Source organism: Gopherus flavomarginatus, chromosome 2, assembly GCF_025201925.1.
Source record: "Gopherus flavomarginatus isolate rGopFla2 chromosome 2, rGopFla2.mat.asm, whole genome shotgun sequence".
Lineage (NCBI taxonomy): Eukaryota > Metazoa > Chordata > Testudines > Testudinidae > Gopherus > Gopherus flavomarginatus.
The window spans coordinates 59,150,001-59,163,840 of NC_066618.1; the positions used below are offsets into that span (position 1 = coordinate 59,150,001).

A 13,840-nucleotide genomic window follows, 5' to 3' on the forward strand; every position below is an offset into this window, starting at 1 on the left:
GAGAAAGTTCTGTTGTCTTCAAATGCTTCACTATGGTTCTGTAGTGTGTTTATTTTTAAAAGTTGCATAAGCTGCTATTTTACAGTGACACTATATTTACAGAGATATTGCAAAAAGATTTATAGCTCCAAATACTAGATATTTAACTTAAGAGGCTATTGTGAAATTGCAGTAACTGTTAATCTTTATATTGATTTTTTCTATTTTTATCTTACCATTTTATATTGATATTCGTCACTATAGTATCTGACCACGTCAAAAACAATCTGAAAAATCTGATAGAAAATGTCTCTTTATAGGTGAGCAGTAGGGTCTGTTATCCATGTGTTATATGTTACATATACCAAAATATAAGTTTACAGATTGACTGACACTATTAGGTAAATAACTTCATTTTCATCACAATACATTTACATGTAAGACAATAACTTATCTAGAGCAGCCATTTCAACATATTAAATCAACTCATGCCAGATTGTGAACCAGCTAGAAGTGGTTATTAAAAAACAAAAGAAATCCACACACAAATATTAACTGAGTTTCTTGGGTTTTATGCCACTTAGCATTGTTTTAACAAACCTGTACCCACATGGAATATAAGAAAAGTTCAAGAAAACTTATTGAGCCCTCTGTAAATCTCTGATGTAAAGGGTGAATTCACTTTGCTTCAGGCAAAAATTCCAAACTAAGCATATTATTCAGTCACATTTAAATAATCTTACAGTAAGGCTTTACTCTAAAAAGTGACTAAAATGGAATCTACTTCCTTAACTGATATTACAGCATTATTATATTTTACTCCTGTAAGAGTCAAACTGGAACAGGTTCAGAGACGGGCTACAAGGATGATCCGAGGAATGGAAAAACTGCCTTATGAAAGGAGACTCAAAGAGCTTGGCTTGTTTAGCCTGGCCAAAAGAAGGCTGAGGGGGGATATGCTCGCTCTATATAAATATATCAAGGGGGTTAATGTTAGGGAGGGAAAGGAATTATTTAAGTTTAGTACTAATGTAGGCACGAGGACGAATGGGTATAAACTGGATATTAGGAAGTTTAGACTTGAAATTAGACGAAGGTTTCTGACCATTAGGGGAGTGAAGTTCTGGAACAGCCTTCCGAGGGAAGCAGTAGGGGCAAAAGACTTTCCTGGCTTTAAGACAAAGCTTGATAAGTATATGGAGGGGATGTTATGATAGGATCGTTAATTTGGGCAATCGATCTTGAATTACCACCAGACAGGTCTGCTCAATGGTCTGCGGGGAGATGTTGGATGGGATGGGTACTGAGTTGCTGCAGAGAATTCCTTCTTGGGTGCTGGCTGGTGACTCTTGCCCACATGCTCAGGGTTTAGCTGATCACCATATTTGGGGTCGGGAAGGAATTTTCCTCCAGGGCGGATTGGCAGGTGCCCTGGAGGTTTTTCGCCTTCCCCTGCAGCGTGGGGCACGGGTCGCTTGCTGGTGGTTTCTCTGCAGCTTGAGGTCTTCAAACCATTTTTGAGGATTTCAATAACTCGGTCCTGGGATAGGGGTTGTTATAAAATTGGATGGGTGGGGTTCTGTGGCCTGCCTTGTGCAGGAGGTCAGACTAGATGATCAGATTGGTCCCTTCTGACCTATGAGTCTATGAGTCAATTGCAGAGTCAATACAACTATGGGAAAAGTTAATTCACAAGGTTCTAACTCCAGAGACAAACCGTTTTTACCTGTGCAACTCCATTATATTCAATGAGACAGTAAAGGTGTTTCAGAAGGCATAATTTGCCAACAACGGAGTTGCACAACTACAGCTGAGAGCAGAATTTCTACATGCAACTGGAACTAAAGCCAAGATTTGAAAAATAGTTCCCTATACTTGAACGGAGCCTAAAGGACTTGGTGCCCAATTCCTACTGAATTTCAATAGGATTTGGGTACCTAACTCCCTAAGGATCCCTTAAAAATCCCATCCTAAATGGACATCCTTAAGTAAATGGCTAGATTTTCAAAAGTGCTCAGGATGCAGCACCAATTACTGAAGTTGGATGCTCAAAATCTGGCCACACATTTAGGAACCTAAATATAGATTTTGAAGCCTAATTTTAAGTGTCTCTTTTTAAAACTGTTAGCCTTAGTTCACAATTCTGTTACTGAGATATAGGCCAACTAAATCTTCCTTATACTATTGATTCTTTGTAATGCTAACAGAAGAGAAATGCAGTAATATTAGATTATCTAAAAGTTTAACTATGAATTTCCTGGCATTGTGTGAAGTTCAGGAAAAGTTCTAAATGTAAAATATCCTGAAATATGGTGCAAAATTCAAACATTCAAACACTATTCTTTTAAAATGAACGTTTAAGACTAAGTAGATGCTATACTTTTTCAGAAAAGTTGAATAGCAGAAAAAGGGATGTACAGTAAGTCTAACTTCTGCTCATTTTAGTGCTAAAATGGTATATATGTACTTTCTGTGTTAATCTGTTTTGACTGAGCTCAGCGTCCCAGAAAACAAGAAATTCAAAAGTAATCAAAATCTACAGATAAACAATTGTATTAGATGAACTCACTGCAAAACAAAAGAACTGAAGCCTATGTTACTTGAGCAAAACGGCATTTACCAGAGCCCTGGTAGCAGTTATGCACATGAAGACAAACTGGAATGCTTTGATGTGACAAATAAAAATGTGAAGTGTGGAACAGGTGCAGATTTATGACCATGACAAATCCGCATATAATCACTAGTAATCTTAAGGGCCTTCAGTCCTAGTTACGGATAAAAGATTTTATTCAACTATGTTTCACACATATGATCAGTGTATCAATCAGAACACTGGGAAAATACCATAGCTTATGAGAACATCAAGAGCTTAACATTTTAAACTTAACTATCACATTTCTAATATTTTTTCCTTTATGTACTTCAGGGTCCACAGATTGAACAGTAATTGTTTAGGAATTTTTTTTTAAGTTGTCTTTCATAGAATTCTCTCTGATCACCAATACTGACGATGTTTGCTAGTTTTAAAGATCTCAGAATCAGATTTAGCTGAATACTATTAATATTGCAATCCTACTCTATCTTGGAGGATAGCCACAGAAGTAATAGTAGGTAGGTAACATTTACCACATTACCATGCAACCCATTTAGCATTAAAAACAGCTTCTAAATATTTTAGAATGAAACGTGTCCATTTTATTTCAGAACATTTTTAATTTTTTACTGTAATTTTCCCTCTAGTGTAATTTCTCATGCCAACGAACAGTATAGCATAGAACAAGTAAATAATATATATTGAAACAAAACACACATTGCTACTTTAAAATTAAGTAGCTAAACGAATCTAAAATAAAAGTCAGACTCACATTGTCATCGAGCTGTGCGGCAACACGGCAGTGTTCAGGATCTGAATCAGTTTTCTGCATTAAAGGAGGCACCTATACTCAAAATAATAAAAAAAAGGACATGATTACGAAGGGAAAATTACAGGTCTCAAGGAAACCACTAAAGAGAACCTCTATTTACGACAGAACCAATTTCAAAATTTCAGATACAATCTTCAAAACTGACTATCAAGCATTCTGATTCCAAGTTAGTGACATATCAAGATACATCAATGGTTGCATATTGAATTATCTTCCAGCAGAACTTGAAACATGTTTCCCAATATAGTTATTAGAACTGTATGAATATTCTCAAGAAAAGACCCCACATACACATTAATATTAAAAATTATCATAGGAAGTATCAAACTGATGGTTTGTCTAGTTCTATATCCCTTCTCAGGTAACAGCTAATTCTTCAGAGAAAGATGTAAAACCCATCAATCCATATTGTAGAGCCAACAGTGGACATTTCTTCCTGATCTCAGGCCTGAAGCATGAGGATTCATAATCCTAGATCTCTCTTTGTGAGTATAACTGTGTTATCTTTTTTCATGTAATTGGGAAGCTTTCCAAAAAGGGAGGCTCAGGGTGAGGCCCAATCTTTGTTTTTTTAAAAGTAACAGTTTTGTATTTTATATTACCCCAGACTCACTCTTCCCCTTCCTGTTTTGAGGAAGAAGGGCCATCACCTCAGCTATTGGTATAGCTACAGCTATATTAGAGGTGAACCATACAGACATAAAACAGAGTATCTGCTTTGAGGAGCTAACAATCTTTTTTTTGGGGGGGGGGGATTAAGTGAGAGTAGAAAGGATAAGGATGCAAGAGGGAAACATTTTCACAGGATTTATGGTTGGCATTCATCTTGTTCCAGTTTTTATTTATTCTTTTAAAAATGTGCTATATTTTAGGGTTTTAGATCAGGTGTGAACAGGAGTAAATAAAGAGGAATTTGGTGGAAAACTGGGTAAAGAATTGTTCCAACAAAAGCAGAACAGAAGCAGCAACATAAATTTAAGGAAAAGTCCTATATTAAACTTAATATAGAATTGTTTCTCCGACACGGTGACCAGATGGCAAAAATAAAATACTGGAGATACATGGCTCACAGCCCCCACTGGAGTCATAGGGAAGGGGAGCACACAGCCCAAGGAAGCTGTAGGTTGGGGGTGCACAGCCCCAACAGCAGCCCCACCACAAGCCGTACGTCAGTGGGGGACGCAGGACCCCGTCTCTGGCCCTTCTTCAAGGGGGAGTCTCAGGGCTGGGGCAGGGAGTGGTGGTGTTCAGGGTACTGACTCTGGGAGGGAGTCTGGGTGCAGGAGTGGGTGTGGGCTGGTGCTTATCTCAGGTAGCTCCCTGGAAGTGGCAACATCTCCCGCTGGGTCCTAGGTGGAGGTGCGGCCAGGTGGCTCTGCGCATTGCCTCACCCCGCAACTCCCATTGGCCAGGAATGGGGGGCAGCATGCAGAGCTACCCTGGCCATCCCTGAGCCTAGGACCCAGAGGGAAATGTCTCCACTTCCAGGGAGCTGCACAGAGCCAGGTAGGGAATCTGCCAGCCCCATACCAACTAGAAGCCACCACAGGCTACCTTACAATATCGGGACAAATGGTGTCCAAGTCATACATCCAACAGGACATTATAAGATTAAATATTGGGACAGTCCTGATTTTTTCGGGATGTCTGGTCACTCTCATCTCTGATAAAGTTTCTATATTATTTTTAAGTGACTCTACAGAAAGCATCTTCGACTGTTAAATACTACAGGTTTTTAGAGTAATTCCTATAGAAGCTCATTAAAACATATAGAAGATCCTGTTGATTTTATCCCTTTTGAATACTCTTCCATGAGGTTGAAATTACATGGGGTTTAGGGTGGAAAAACTGATTACGAATCTGTTCCTGTTGGGACAGCTTGAGCATTCCACTGTTGTGCACTACTGCATGTAGATATGAAGGCTGGAGCTGGCCCCAAACTCCCTCAATTCCTTTCGTCAGAAAAGCTCCCAAGCAAAGGGGCAGGAGGGCAGGTCATATAATGGTCACATGCAATACATCTCAAAGCACAACAGTTACAGAACAGGTAAGTAACAGTTTCTTCTTAAGTGATTGCATACGTGCATTCCACTCTTAGTGACTCAGAAGCCATGAAAGGGATGGGATTGGAGCCTATCTGAACAAAGACTGAAGGACAACTCACCAAAATTTGGCATTATTTCTAGCTTGTTGAGTGATAACATAATGGGAAGCAATGTGCACCAAAGACCAAGTTGCTGCCTTACAAATATCTAGGATATTTGCCAGAAAGGCCACAGAAGCTGCCTGTCATACTGCTTGGTGAGATAATATTAGCCAAACGGATGCACAAGAAAATACATGAGGGTATCGAAGATTCGCTGTCTGAAAAGGAACCGGGAGCTGCATCACACTGTCCCTGACTGCCAAGAAGAGCTGAGAATACTGATGTAACCATTTGGACCTGATAAGCCAATACTCTCCTACTATCCAGAGTATGCAGCAGCCTTTCCTCATCTTTATTCAAGTGTAGTTTGGGAAAGAACAAAGATAGGTAAATCACCTGGTTGATATGGAAGTTAGATAGCATTTCCGAGACAAACTTCGCATGAGGACACAGGTAAACTTTGTCTTTAAAGAAAACAGTATAACGCAGAGCAGACATCAGGGTCCGCAGCTCACCTACTCTCCTAGAAGAAGCAATGGCCACCAGAAATGCTACCTTCATTGAAAGATGCAGTAAACAGGTAGATAAGGCTCAAAAGAAGGACCCACAAGCTTTGACAATACCAAGTTTAGGTCCCATGAAAGAACAGGATCTTGTACCTGAGGGTTAAAACTAGGAGTCCTTGTGGCCCCTTAGAGACTAACAAATTTATTTGGGCATAAACTTTTGTGGGCTAAAATCCACATCTAATGAAGTGGGTTTTAGCTCATGAAAGCTTATGCCCAAATAAATGTGTTAGTCTCTAAAATGCCATAAGGACTCCTTGTTGTTTTTGCTGATACAGACTAACACGGCTACCAGTCTGAACCCTACCTGAGGGTACAATCTTTTCAGGCCTTTCAAAAATCTTACTGATATTCTATTAGAAAAGACTGAGTGTGATCCACTTGAGGATGGAAGGCCAAGATATCTGCTAAGTGGATCTTGATGGAACTAATGGCCAACACTTGCAGTTTCAGATATAAAAGATAGTCCAAGAATGCTGGATTGAAGAACGTATCGGCAAAACTCCAGAATAAGGAGACCAGATAGAGAAACGCTTTCACTTAGAGAAGAAGGTAAACCCTAGTAGATAGTTTTCTGCTATTCAACAGCACATCTAGAAGCTCTTTTGAACATGACTCCTTCCCAGCTCTAACCATAGAGCATCCACACCATTAGATGGAGTGCCTTCAGATTTGGGTGCAGCAGGTGACCAGGCAAAGCATATATCAGATAAGAGGGAAGGGCTCCTCATGGATCAGTAACTGGTTAAAAAATATGAATAAAGGGTAGAAGTAAATGGTCAGTTGTTGCAATGGAAAACGGTAAATACCAGGATCTGTACTGGGACCTGTGCTGTTAACATATTCAGAAATGATCTGGAAAAGGGAGTAAACAGTGAAGTGGCAAAGTTTTCAGATGATACTAAATTACACGAAGTACGTACAAAGCTGACTGTGAAGAGTTACAAAGAACTCTCACAAAAGTAGGTGACTGGGTAACAAAATAGCACATGAAATTCAATGTTGATAAGTGCAAAATAATGCACATTGGAAAACAATCTCAACTATACATATCAAATGATAGGATCTAAATTAGCTGCTACCACTCAAGAAAGCTCTTGGGAGTCATTGTGGATAGTTCTCTGAAAACATCTGCTCAATGTGCATAGGCAGTCAAAAAAGCTAACAATGTTAGGAACCACTAGGAAAGGGAGAGCTAATAAGACAGAAAATATCATAATGCCATTACATAAATAAATGGTATACCCCCACCTTGAATACTGTGTGAAGTTCTGGTTGCTCCCATCTAATAAAAGATATATTACAATTGGAAAAGGTACAGAGAAGGGCAACAAAAGTGATTAGGGGCACAGAACAGCTTCCATATGAGGAGAGATTAAAAAGACTGGAGAACAAGAAAGAATCCATTAGGGAACCCAGACTGATTTTGTGGGGACCAAAACTGTGGGCATTTTCTGTTGCACCTCACTGTAAACAGAATTACTTGGGAATCCCCCAGAGGTAGAATATAGACCTGGCTACAGTGGATGAAGGGACCACTCCTCCTCAGGTGATCTGACAGCTTTACCTGCATCCCTGGAAGGTAAGAGACTTTGAGATCGATTGTGTTGGCAATACAAGAATCCCATACATAACTGCCTCATAGCAGAACAGGGACGAGCGGACCCCTCCTTGTCTATGGAGATAGAACACTGACTGTGTGTGGTCTGTGAGAGAGAGCAGGTTTTTTCCCCTCTATATGGGTTGGGAAAACCTGGCACGCCAGCTGGCTAGCTCTCAACTCTCTGACATCTATGTGAAGAATCAGGTCCTTTGTTGACCATAACCCCTATGACAGAAGGAAATGCAGATGAGCCCTGCAGTTCAGGGCAGATATATCCATTATTAGCATTAGCTATGGTTGAGGAGGGACAAATGGAACTCCTATGCAAATTTGACAGGGTTTGTCCACCAGTCTAGAGAGTAAAATGTGAGTGGGCACTCTGAGCACAGTGTTCAAATGGTGATGGCTCAGCAAAAAAACTGAGGCCAGCGAACCTTGTAGAATCCTGACACACAATCTAGCATACCAGACCACATACTTGCAAGAGACCATATATTCCAGAAGCCTCATACAAGTCTGTGCAGTTGTGACTGGGTAAATATTAAGATCTAAAATGATGGATCAAATTGTCTGACACCTTAACTCTGGAAAGAAACTCTGGCTTGGATACAATCCAGTACTGGTCCTATAAATTTTATCCTCTGAACTGGTGAGAAGAGAGAGATTTTTCTGAGTTAATCAACAGACCTAGTGACTTGAAAATTGACTGGATGAAAGACACACTGGAGAGTACCTGAACTGTGGAATGGTGTCCCTCAAACCAGTCTTCCAGGTAGGGACAGACATGTACTCCTAACCTTCTCAGAAAAGCAGCTACCACTGCCAGATATTTTGTAATAACCTGGGAAGCTGCCCACTGGCCAAAGGGCAACATTGTAAACTAGTAATGAGATTAATTTATCAGGAATCTGAGATACTTCCTGTGGCCTTGATAAATCACCACATGGAAATAGGAGTTCTTTAAGGACAGCATTCAAGTCTCCAGGATGAGAATAATGGAAGCCAGCATGACCATGCAAAACTTTGTCTATTTGCTTTGATGTGGGAAGGAGAAAGGAGGAAGTTTGCCAGAGAGCCTTGATGGGTTTTAAAATTGCCTCATTTATTTGTGGTGCCACCAGAGATGGAGCAGCAGAGGCCAGAATATCAAGAGGGCTGTGAGAAGATTCCCTAACCTCTTCTACCTGAATGTCTAAGTGCTTTTTAAGCACTCTTGGTGAGCTCTGTAATCATCAGACAAGGCAAAGACACCCCCAAGGAAACTGCTTCATTTGGACCAGGTGGAAGATGAAGCTAGCACAGGTTCAGGTAGATGAGCCTCCTCTGTTATCTGTCCCACTGAATGCACCTGAACATCATCTTCCTGCTCGGTACAAGGCTTGGGACCAGGAGGTGCGCAACAATCTGACTCCCAACTTCAAGCCTAGGGAAATTGAATGCTACTGATGCGGTGAAGATCTGGAAACACGGGAAAACCCTCACAGATTGCAGAAGCGCCATTGAAAAGATGCTGGAGCCCAATGTCATGCAGCCCACATATGCAGGCCAGCACTCGACACAGGGTCTCACAATTACCCCAGGAGATAAGATCTAAGAAGGGAGTGGCAAGACATGCTGCAGCTGAGAAACACAGGAGGCAACCCCAAGTTAGAAAAAGAATTGCCTTCTCCTGACTATGGAGTAACCATTCTAGTCAGTGCCAGGGACTGGTGCTCAGAGTCCTGGAAACAGTAAAGAGAAGCCATCATTGCTGGCTTCTCTCTTGACAGTACAGGAGAGCATAAATCGAGGATTCAGGAGGTTGATTCAGTGCTGGGCACTCCACTGGTGCTGAGTGGTTTACCAGTACTAGAGGAATGATCTCCTGCACCGCTGGGGACACTGGCGCCAATAAGCTTAGCAAGTCCCCTGCAGCTTGAAAAGTCTCTGGCATGAATGGTACTAGGAGTCTCTGACCAGTGTGCAAGAGATTTAGATGGTGTCACAACCACGAAGACATTGCTTCAGGCTTCAGACTTGACAGTGCATGCCTCAGTTCAGGAGTCAATAAGTCGACTCAGCTGATGAATAAGTGGAGGAGTGCTTCGATTCTGACTGCATTCTACTCACTTTGTCCCCTTACCTGGCAGGCTTTGGGGCTGAAAAGCTGCCTGTCCCAGCAGTTTCTTCCTGGACATAGCAATTCAGCCTGTATCAGAGGCAGACGTGTCTCAGATTCTGATGTACTTCTCTGACCAAGAAGGTTCTGATGGTGGTTTCAGAATGGCTTTCATCAAAAGAAACTTCAACCTGGCTTCTTGATCTTCCTTGGTCTGAGGCCTGAAGTTCTTTCATCGATCCCTATTATGAAATTCATCCAAGTACTTCCAGCAACTAGAGTGTGGGTTGCTCATACGCATGGGCTTCAAGCATGCCAGGCAAGATACTGCCAAAGGCCTTCTTCAGTACTGATAATGAAACTCCAAACAGGGGGAAAAACTAAGATACTAAAACTAACTCAAACGCTAACTTACCCTAATAACTATATAAATACGTAACTACATACATGAAAAAAAAAACATGCTGAGAGCACTTGCTAAAGCAAGACCAACAGATTCCAACATTAATCACAGATGGTAAGAATGAAAGTGTGTGTGTGGGGGGTGAATCATCTGTGCCCTTTATACCTACACACAGCAGTGCACAGCAGCAGAAGGAACTCAAGCTGCACTGACAGGCACTAGTGAGGGAAAGTTTTCCTACTACTGTGGTTTGGGATGTGCACACACCAAGAGTGGAATGCACACGTGCAATCAGTTGAAGGAGGAAGTGGAGCTCCCGCTCTCTCCTTAAAACTTTAGATATCTGGTACACTAGGGGTGGGTGAGATCAGGAAAAGTCCAAATTATCAAAAGATATAAGCTAGCCAAGGAGAAGAAAGAGAGCCCTGATAGAACCAATGCCAGCAAGCAGGCAATGAAATCACTGTTGAGTTTTCCCACTTCTAGTGCAGGATCAGATGAACAGAATAGTTTCCTCTATTCCCACCTTTTCAGTTGTCAGGGCAGCCCCTCTGAGGAAGAAAAATCATTTGCATGCCTGATGGGAGATTTGGTCAAAAGTGGGTAGTATACAGAACACCACCACCACTACTTCTTCCCTCCCAGCAACACCAAAGACTTGGTGGGGAAGAGAGCAGAGCCAGCAGTATTAGGCAGCTATCATAAAACCTGGCAGCAGAAGCAGGAATGCCAGCACTGGACTCAATGCTCCCTTGTCTGCTTTTAATATCTGTGGAGCATAGGATTTCTTCACCTCTTTTCTGATGCTCAACTGCAAAATGTAGGGGAGAAAGGCAGAGGATCGCCTATTGCACTGTAGATTTTCTGCTTGAAGCAATAGCACCTTTCTGCCTCCTCTCTTCAAACAGCAAGTGCTGCTTCCTTGCTGAGGGACTTCATTAGCAATTACAGCGTTGGGGTGGGGAGTGGGGAAGAGTCTTCCTAGAAACAGGAAGCAAGAGTGAATCAGGGCTACCTAAAAATTGGTTTGGGTCTTTAAAAGTACATTTATTTACTTTAACCCTTATTTTGAAGAGTGTCAGTAAAAAATGGGATGCCTTTTGTGCTTTGGGTCTACTCCTTTTTCAGATTTTGTTGAGTTGTTGGCCTAAACAAATCATGGGGCAATATGTAATTTTTTGCACAATATTTCTCTCAATTTGAAATATGCCTTTAAATTTTAAACTTTATTTTAAAAGTAAACTAGGTATCTGTTTTATTTTCTCTATATTATTCATTACCATGTTATTGCTTTCTTTTGGAACTCCTATTACTCTTTCAACTTTCCAAAGTAAATAGAACCCTTGCATAATAGTTGTTTCCCTGTTCTTAGCCTTTTCTATTCAATAGGGTTTTTAACATTTGTTTTTAGATACGGGGACCCAAACCTGAATGTCATCTCGTTAGACTCTACCATATATTACCTCAGCAATACATTCTTACCTTGAAAAACGATTGCTTTATGTCTTGTCCCAATCTTTCTGACATTTTGCCCATGTTGTCTGACATTTTAGTCATTCCCTCTGCCAGGCTGTCAGGCAGGGACTTGACTGCATTGGAAACATTCCTCATAGAGTTACGCAGTGGATTTACAAATGTGTCCATCTGAAGGGGAAAACATTTACCACGATTGCATAACCTATGGAGGACACTAGTACAATCATCCAGTAAGAAAAAAGTCACACTGCTCTAGTGAATAAACTAATGTACAGTACAACTCTTACTCTGAATATAAAAATTCAATTGATACAAGCACTAGATTAAGTATTTTTACTTCAGGATTTTCACTCAGACATACTGGAAACACTATCTAATGTAGACCAAAATTATCTGGCTATCAACGCTTAAAATTTTGGAACAATGTGATAAACACAGAATAAGGAATTTCACCAGCTGAAATCAGACATCAGGCATGTTTTACAGAAAGGTCTTCAAGGTTCTGCCCCAAGACTTATTTGTAAAAAATAAATGCAGAATTCATTTTAACTATCATGTACATTTGAAATGTTTGAGAAATCTATACGCAGTTGTTTGATACCTTTGTATTGTATCTTAATATATGGAAAAGTTTCCCTGTGTGCATATCTAAACTATACTTCATGGCAAGACATAGAAATGTTGCTTAAAGTGCTGAAGTTTGTTTCTCACTGAGTTCAGAGAATGTTTTAGCCTCATAATGTTTTTTGCCCACTAAATGTCCATATATTTTCCATATATTAAGATACAATACAAAGGTATCAAACAACTGCGTATAGATTTCTCAAACATTTCAAATGTACATGATAGTTAAAATGAATTCTGCATTTATTTTTTACAAATAAGTCTTGGGGCAGAACCTTGAAGACCTTTCTGTAAAACATGCCTGATGTCTGATTTCAGCTGGTGAAATTCCTTATTCTGTGTTTATCACATTGTTCCAAAATATTACAGTTTCCATTTCCTCACAGTTCCACTCTGCCTACACCAATCTAATCCTCATTTATTATCCTTTTATCAATCACAGCTTATACCTTCATTCCTAGCACTCCCTTATGCTTTGAAGGGTTTTCAATTTTTTGCCCACTAAATGTCCTCCAAACTCACTTCTTCCCAAAGCACTACCTCCCTTGTTCTCATCTCATCTCTTATCTGACTCTCTGTCCCATGTCTTGCCTAAATGGCATCATGATGATGATATGTTAAGTCTAACATGTTCAGCATTAGGCACACACATTTAAATTATTTTTAGTATAATATTTTATGGAGACTAATTAAAGCATTCTGATATTTTCAATGCACACTTTTTTAAAGTACAGTGCAAGTAATAAAAGCACATCTAGTGTAATAGTCTACAATAGGAAAAGATAAGGTTATGAAAAATCCAATACATTTGGAAAGCTGAACATTAAATCTTTATTCTTTTGGGGACATTACATAAAGCTGGATAAATTCAGAATGATGTTTTGCAGTCAACTCTACAGACACATTTTTAAAGAACACAGTTTAAATAACTGAAAAGGTAACTTTTCTAAGAGTTTAAGATGTTGCCCATGTCAGGTCACTGGAATTTGGGAATGACAACTAGGACCTAATTTGCAAAAGCAGCTGCCCATGCAAAATGGGCAATTGTAAACTGAAGTATCTATTCGCAAAAACACCAATTTCACTAACACAACTGAGTTTCATGCACACTTAACAGTTGCTGAACTATTTTGGTGCTTAGCTCCATGTATTCCCTGCTGGCTGAATGTGAAACAGCATTAACAGCAGTCTTAGAAGGTACATGCGTTACATATTTTGGACTGGAGAGTGGAAGTCATGATAGCAGCAGCCATGTGTTGAGTTGGAGGTAGGTAGGAGATTGGAAAAGGAAAGAGAGAACAGGAATCTTTGATGGGAAGTTAACTTGTCAACAATAGAATTAAAAAGCCTTTTGTAGCACAAACAACACTCATTCATTTCTTGGAAATTTGGTTTCCTTGACTTACAAATAAAGACATCTTAAAAATGGCTAAGTTCTTAATTCTATACTAGTCTTATTTCCTGATATACTACTGTTGCCTTCTGACAACACATATTATTAATATAATGCAAATTCAAAA

General features: G+C 40.1%; 1 protein-coding gene across 3 annotated transcripts in view; it reads right to left on the minus strand.

Moving 5' to 3' along the window:
• The window catches only part of SNX13 (sorting nexin 13), a 150,225-nt gene that overhangs the window by 13,701 nt on the left and 122,684 nt on the right, over positions 1 to 13,840 (minus strand). For all 3 annotated transcript variants that reach the window (XM_050938590.1, XM_050938589.1, XM_050938588.1), the window contains 2 exons: positions 11,703 to 11,864; positions 3,345 to 3,416 (listed from right to left, as the gene is read on the minus strand). In XM_050938590.1, the coding sequence (XP_050794547.1) occupies positions 3,345 to 3,416; positions 11,703 to 11,864 (234 nt within the window). The remainder of the gene's footprint in view (positions 1 to 3,344; positions 3,417 to 11,702; positions 11,865 to 13,840) is intronic.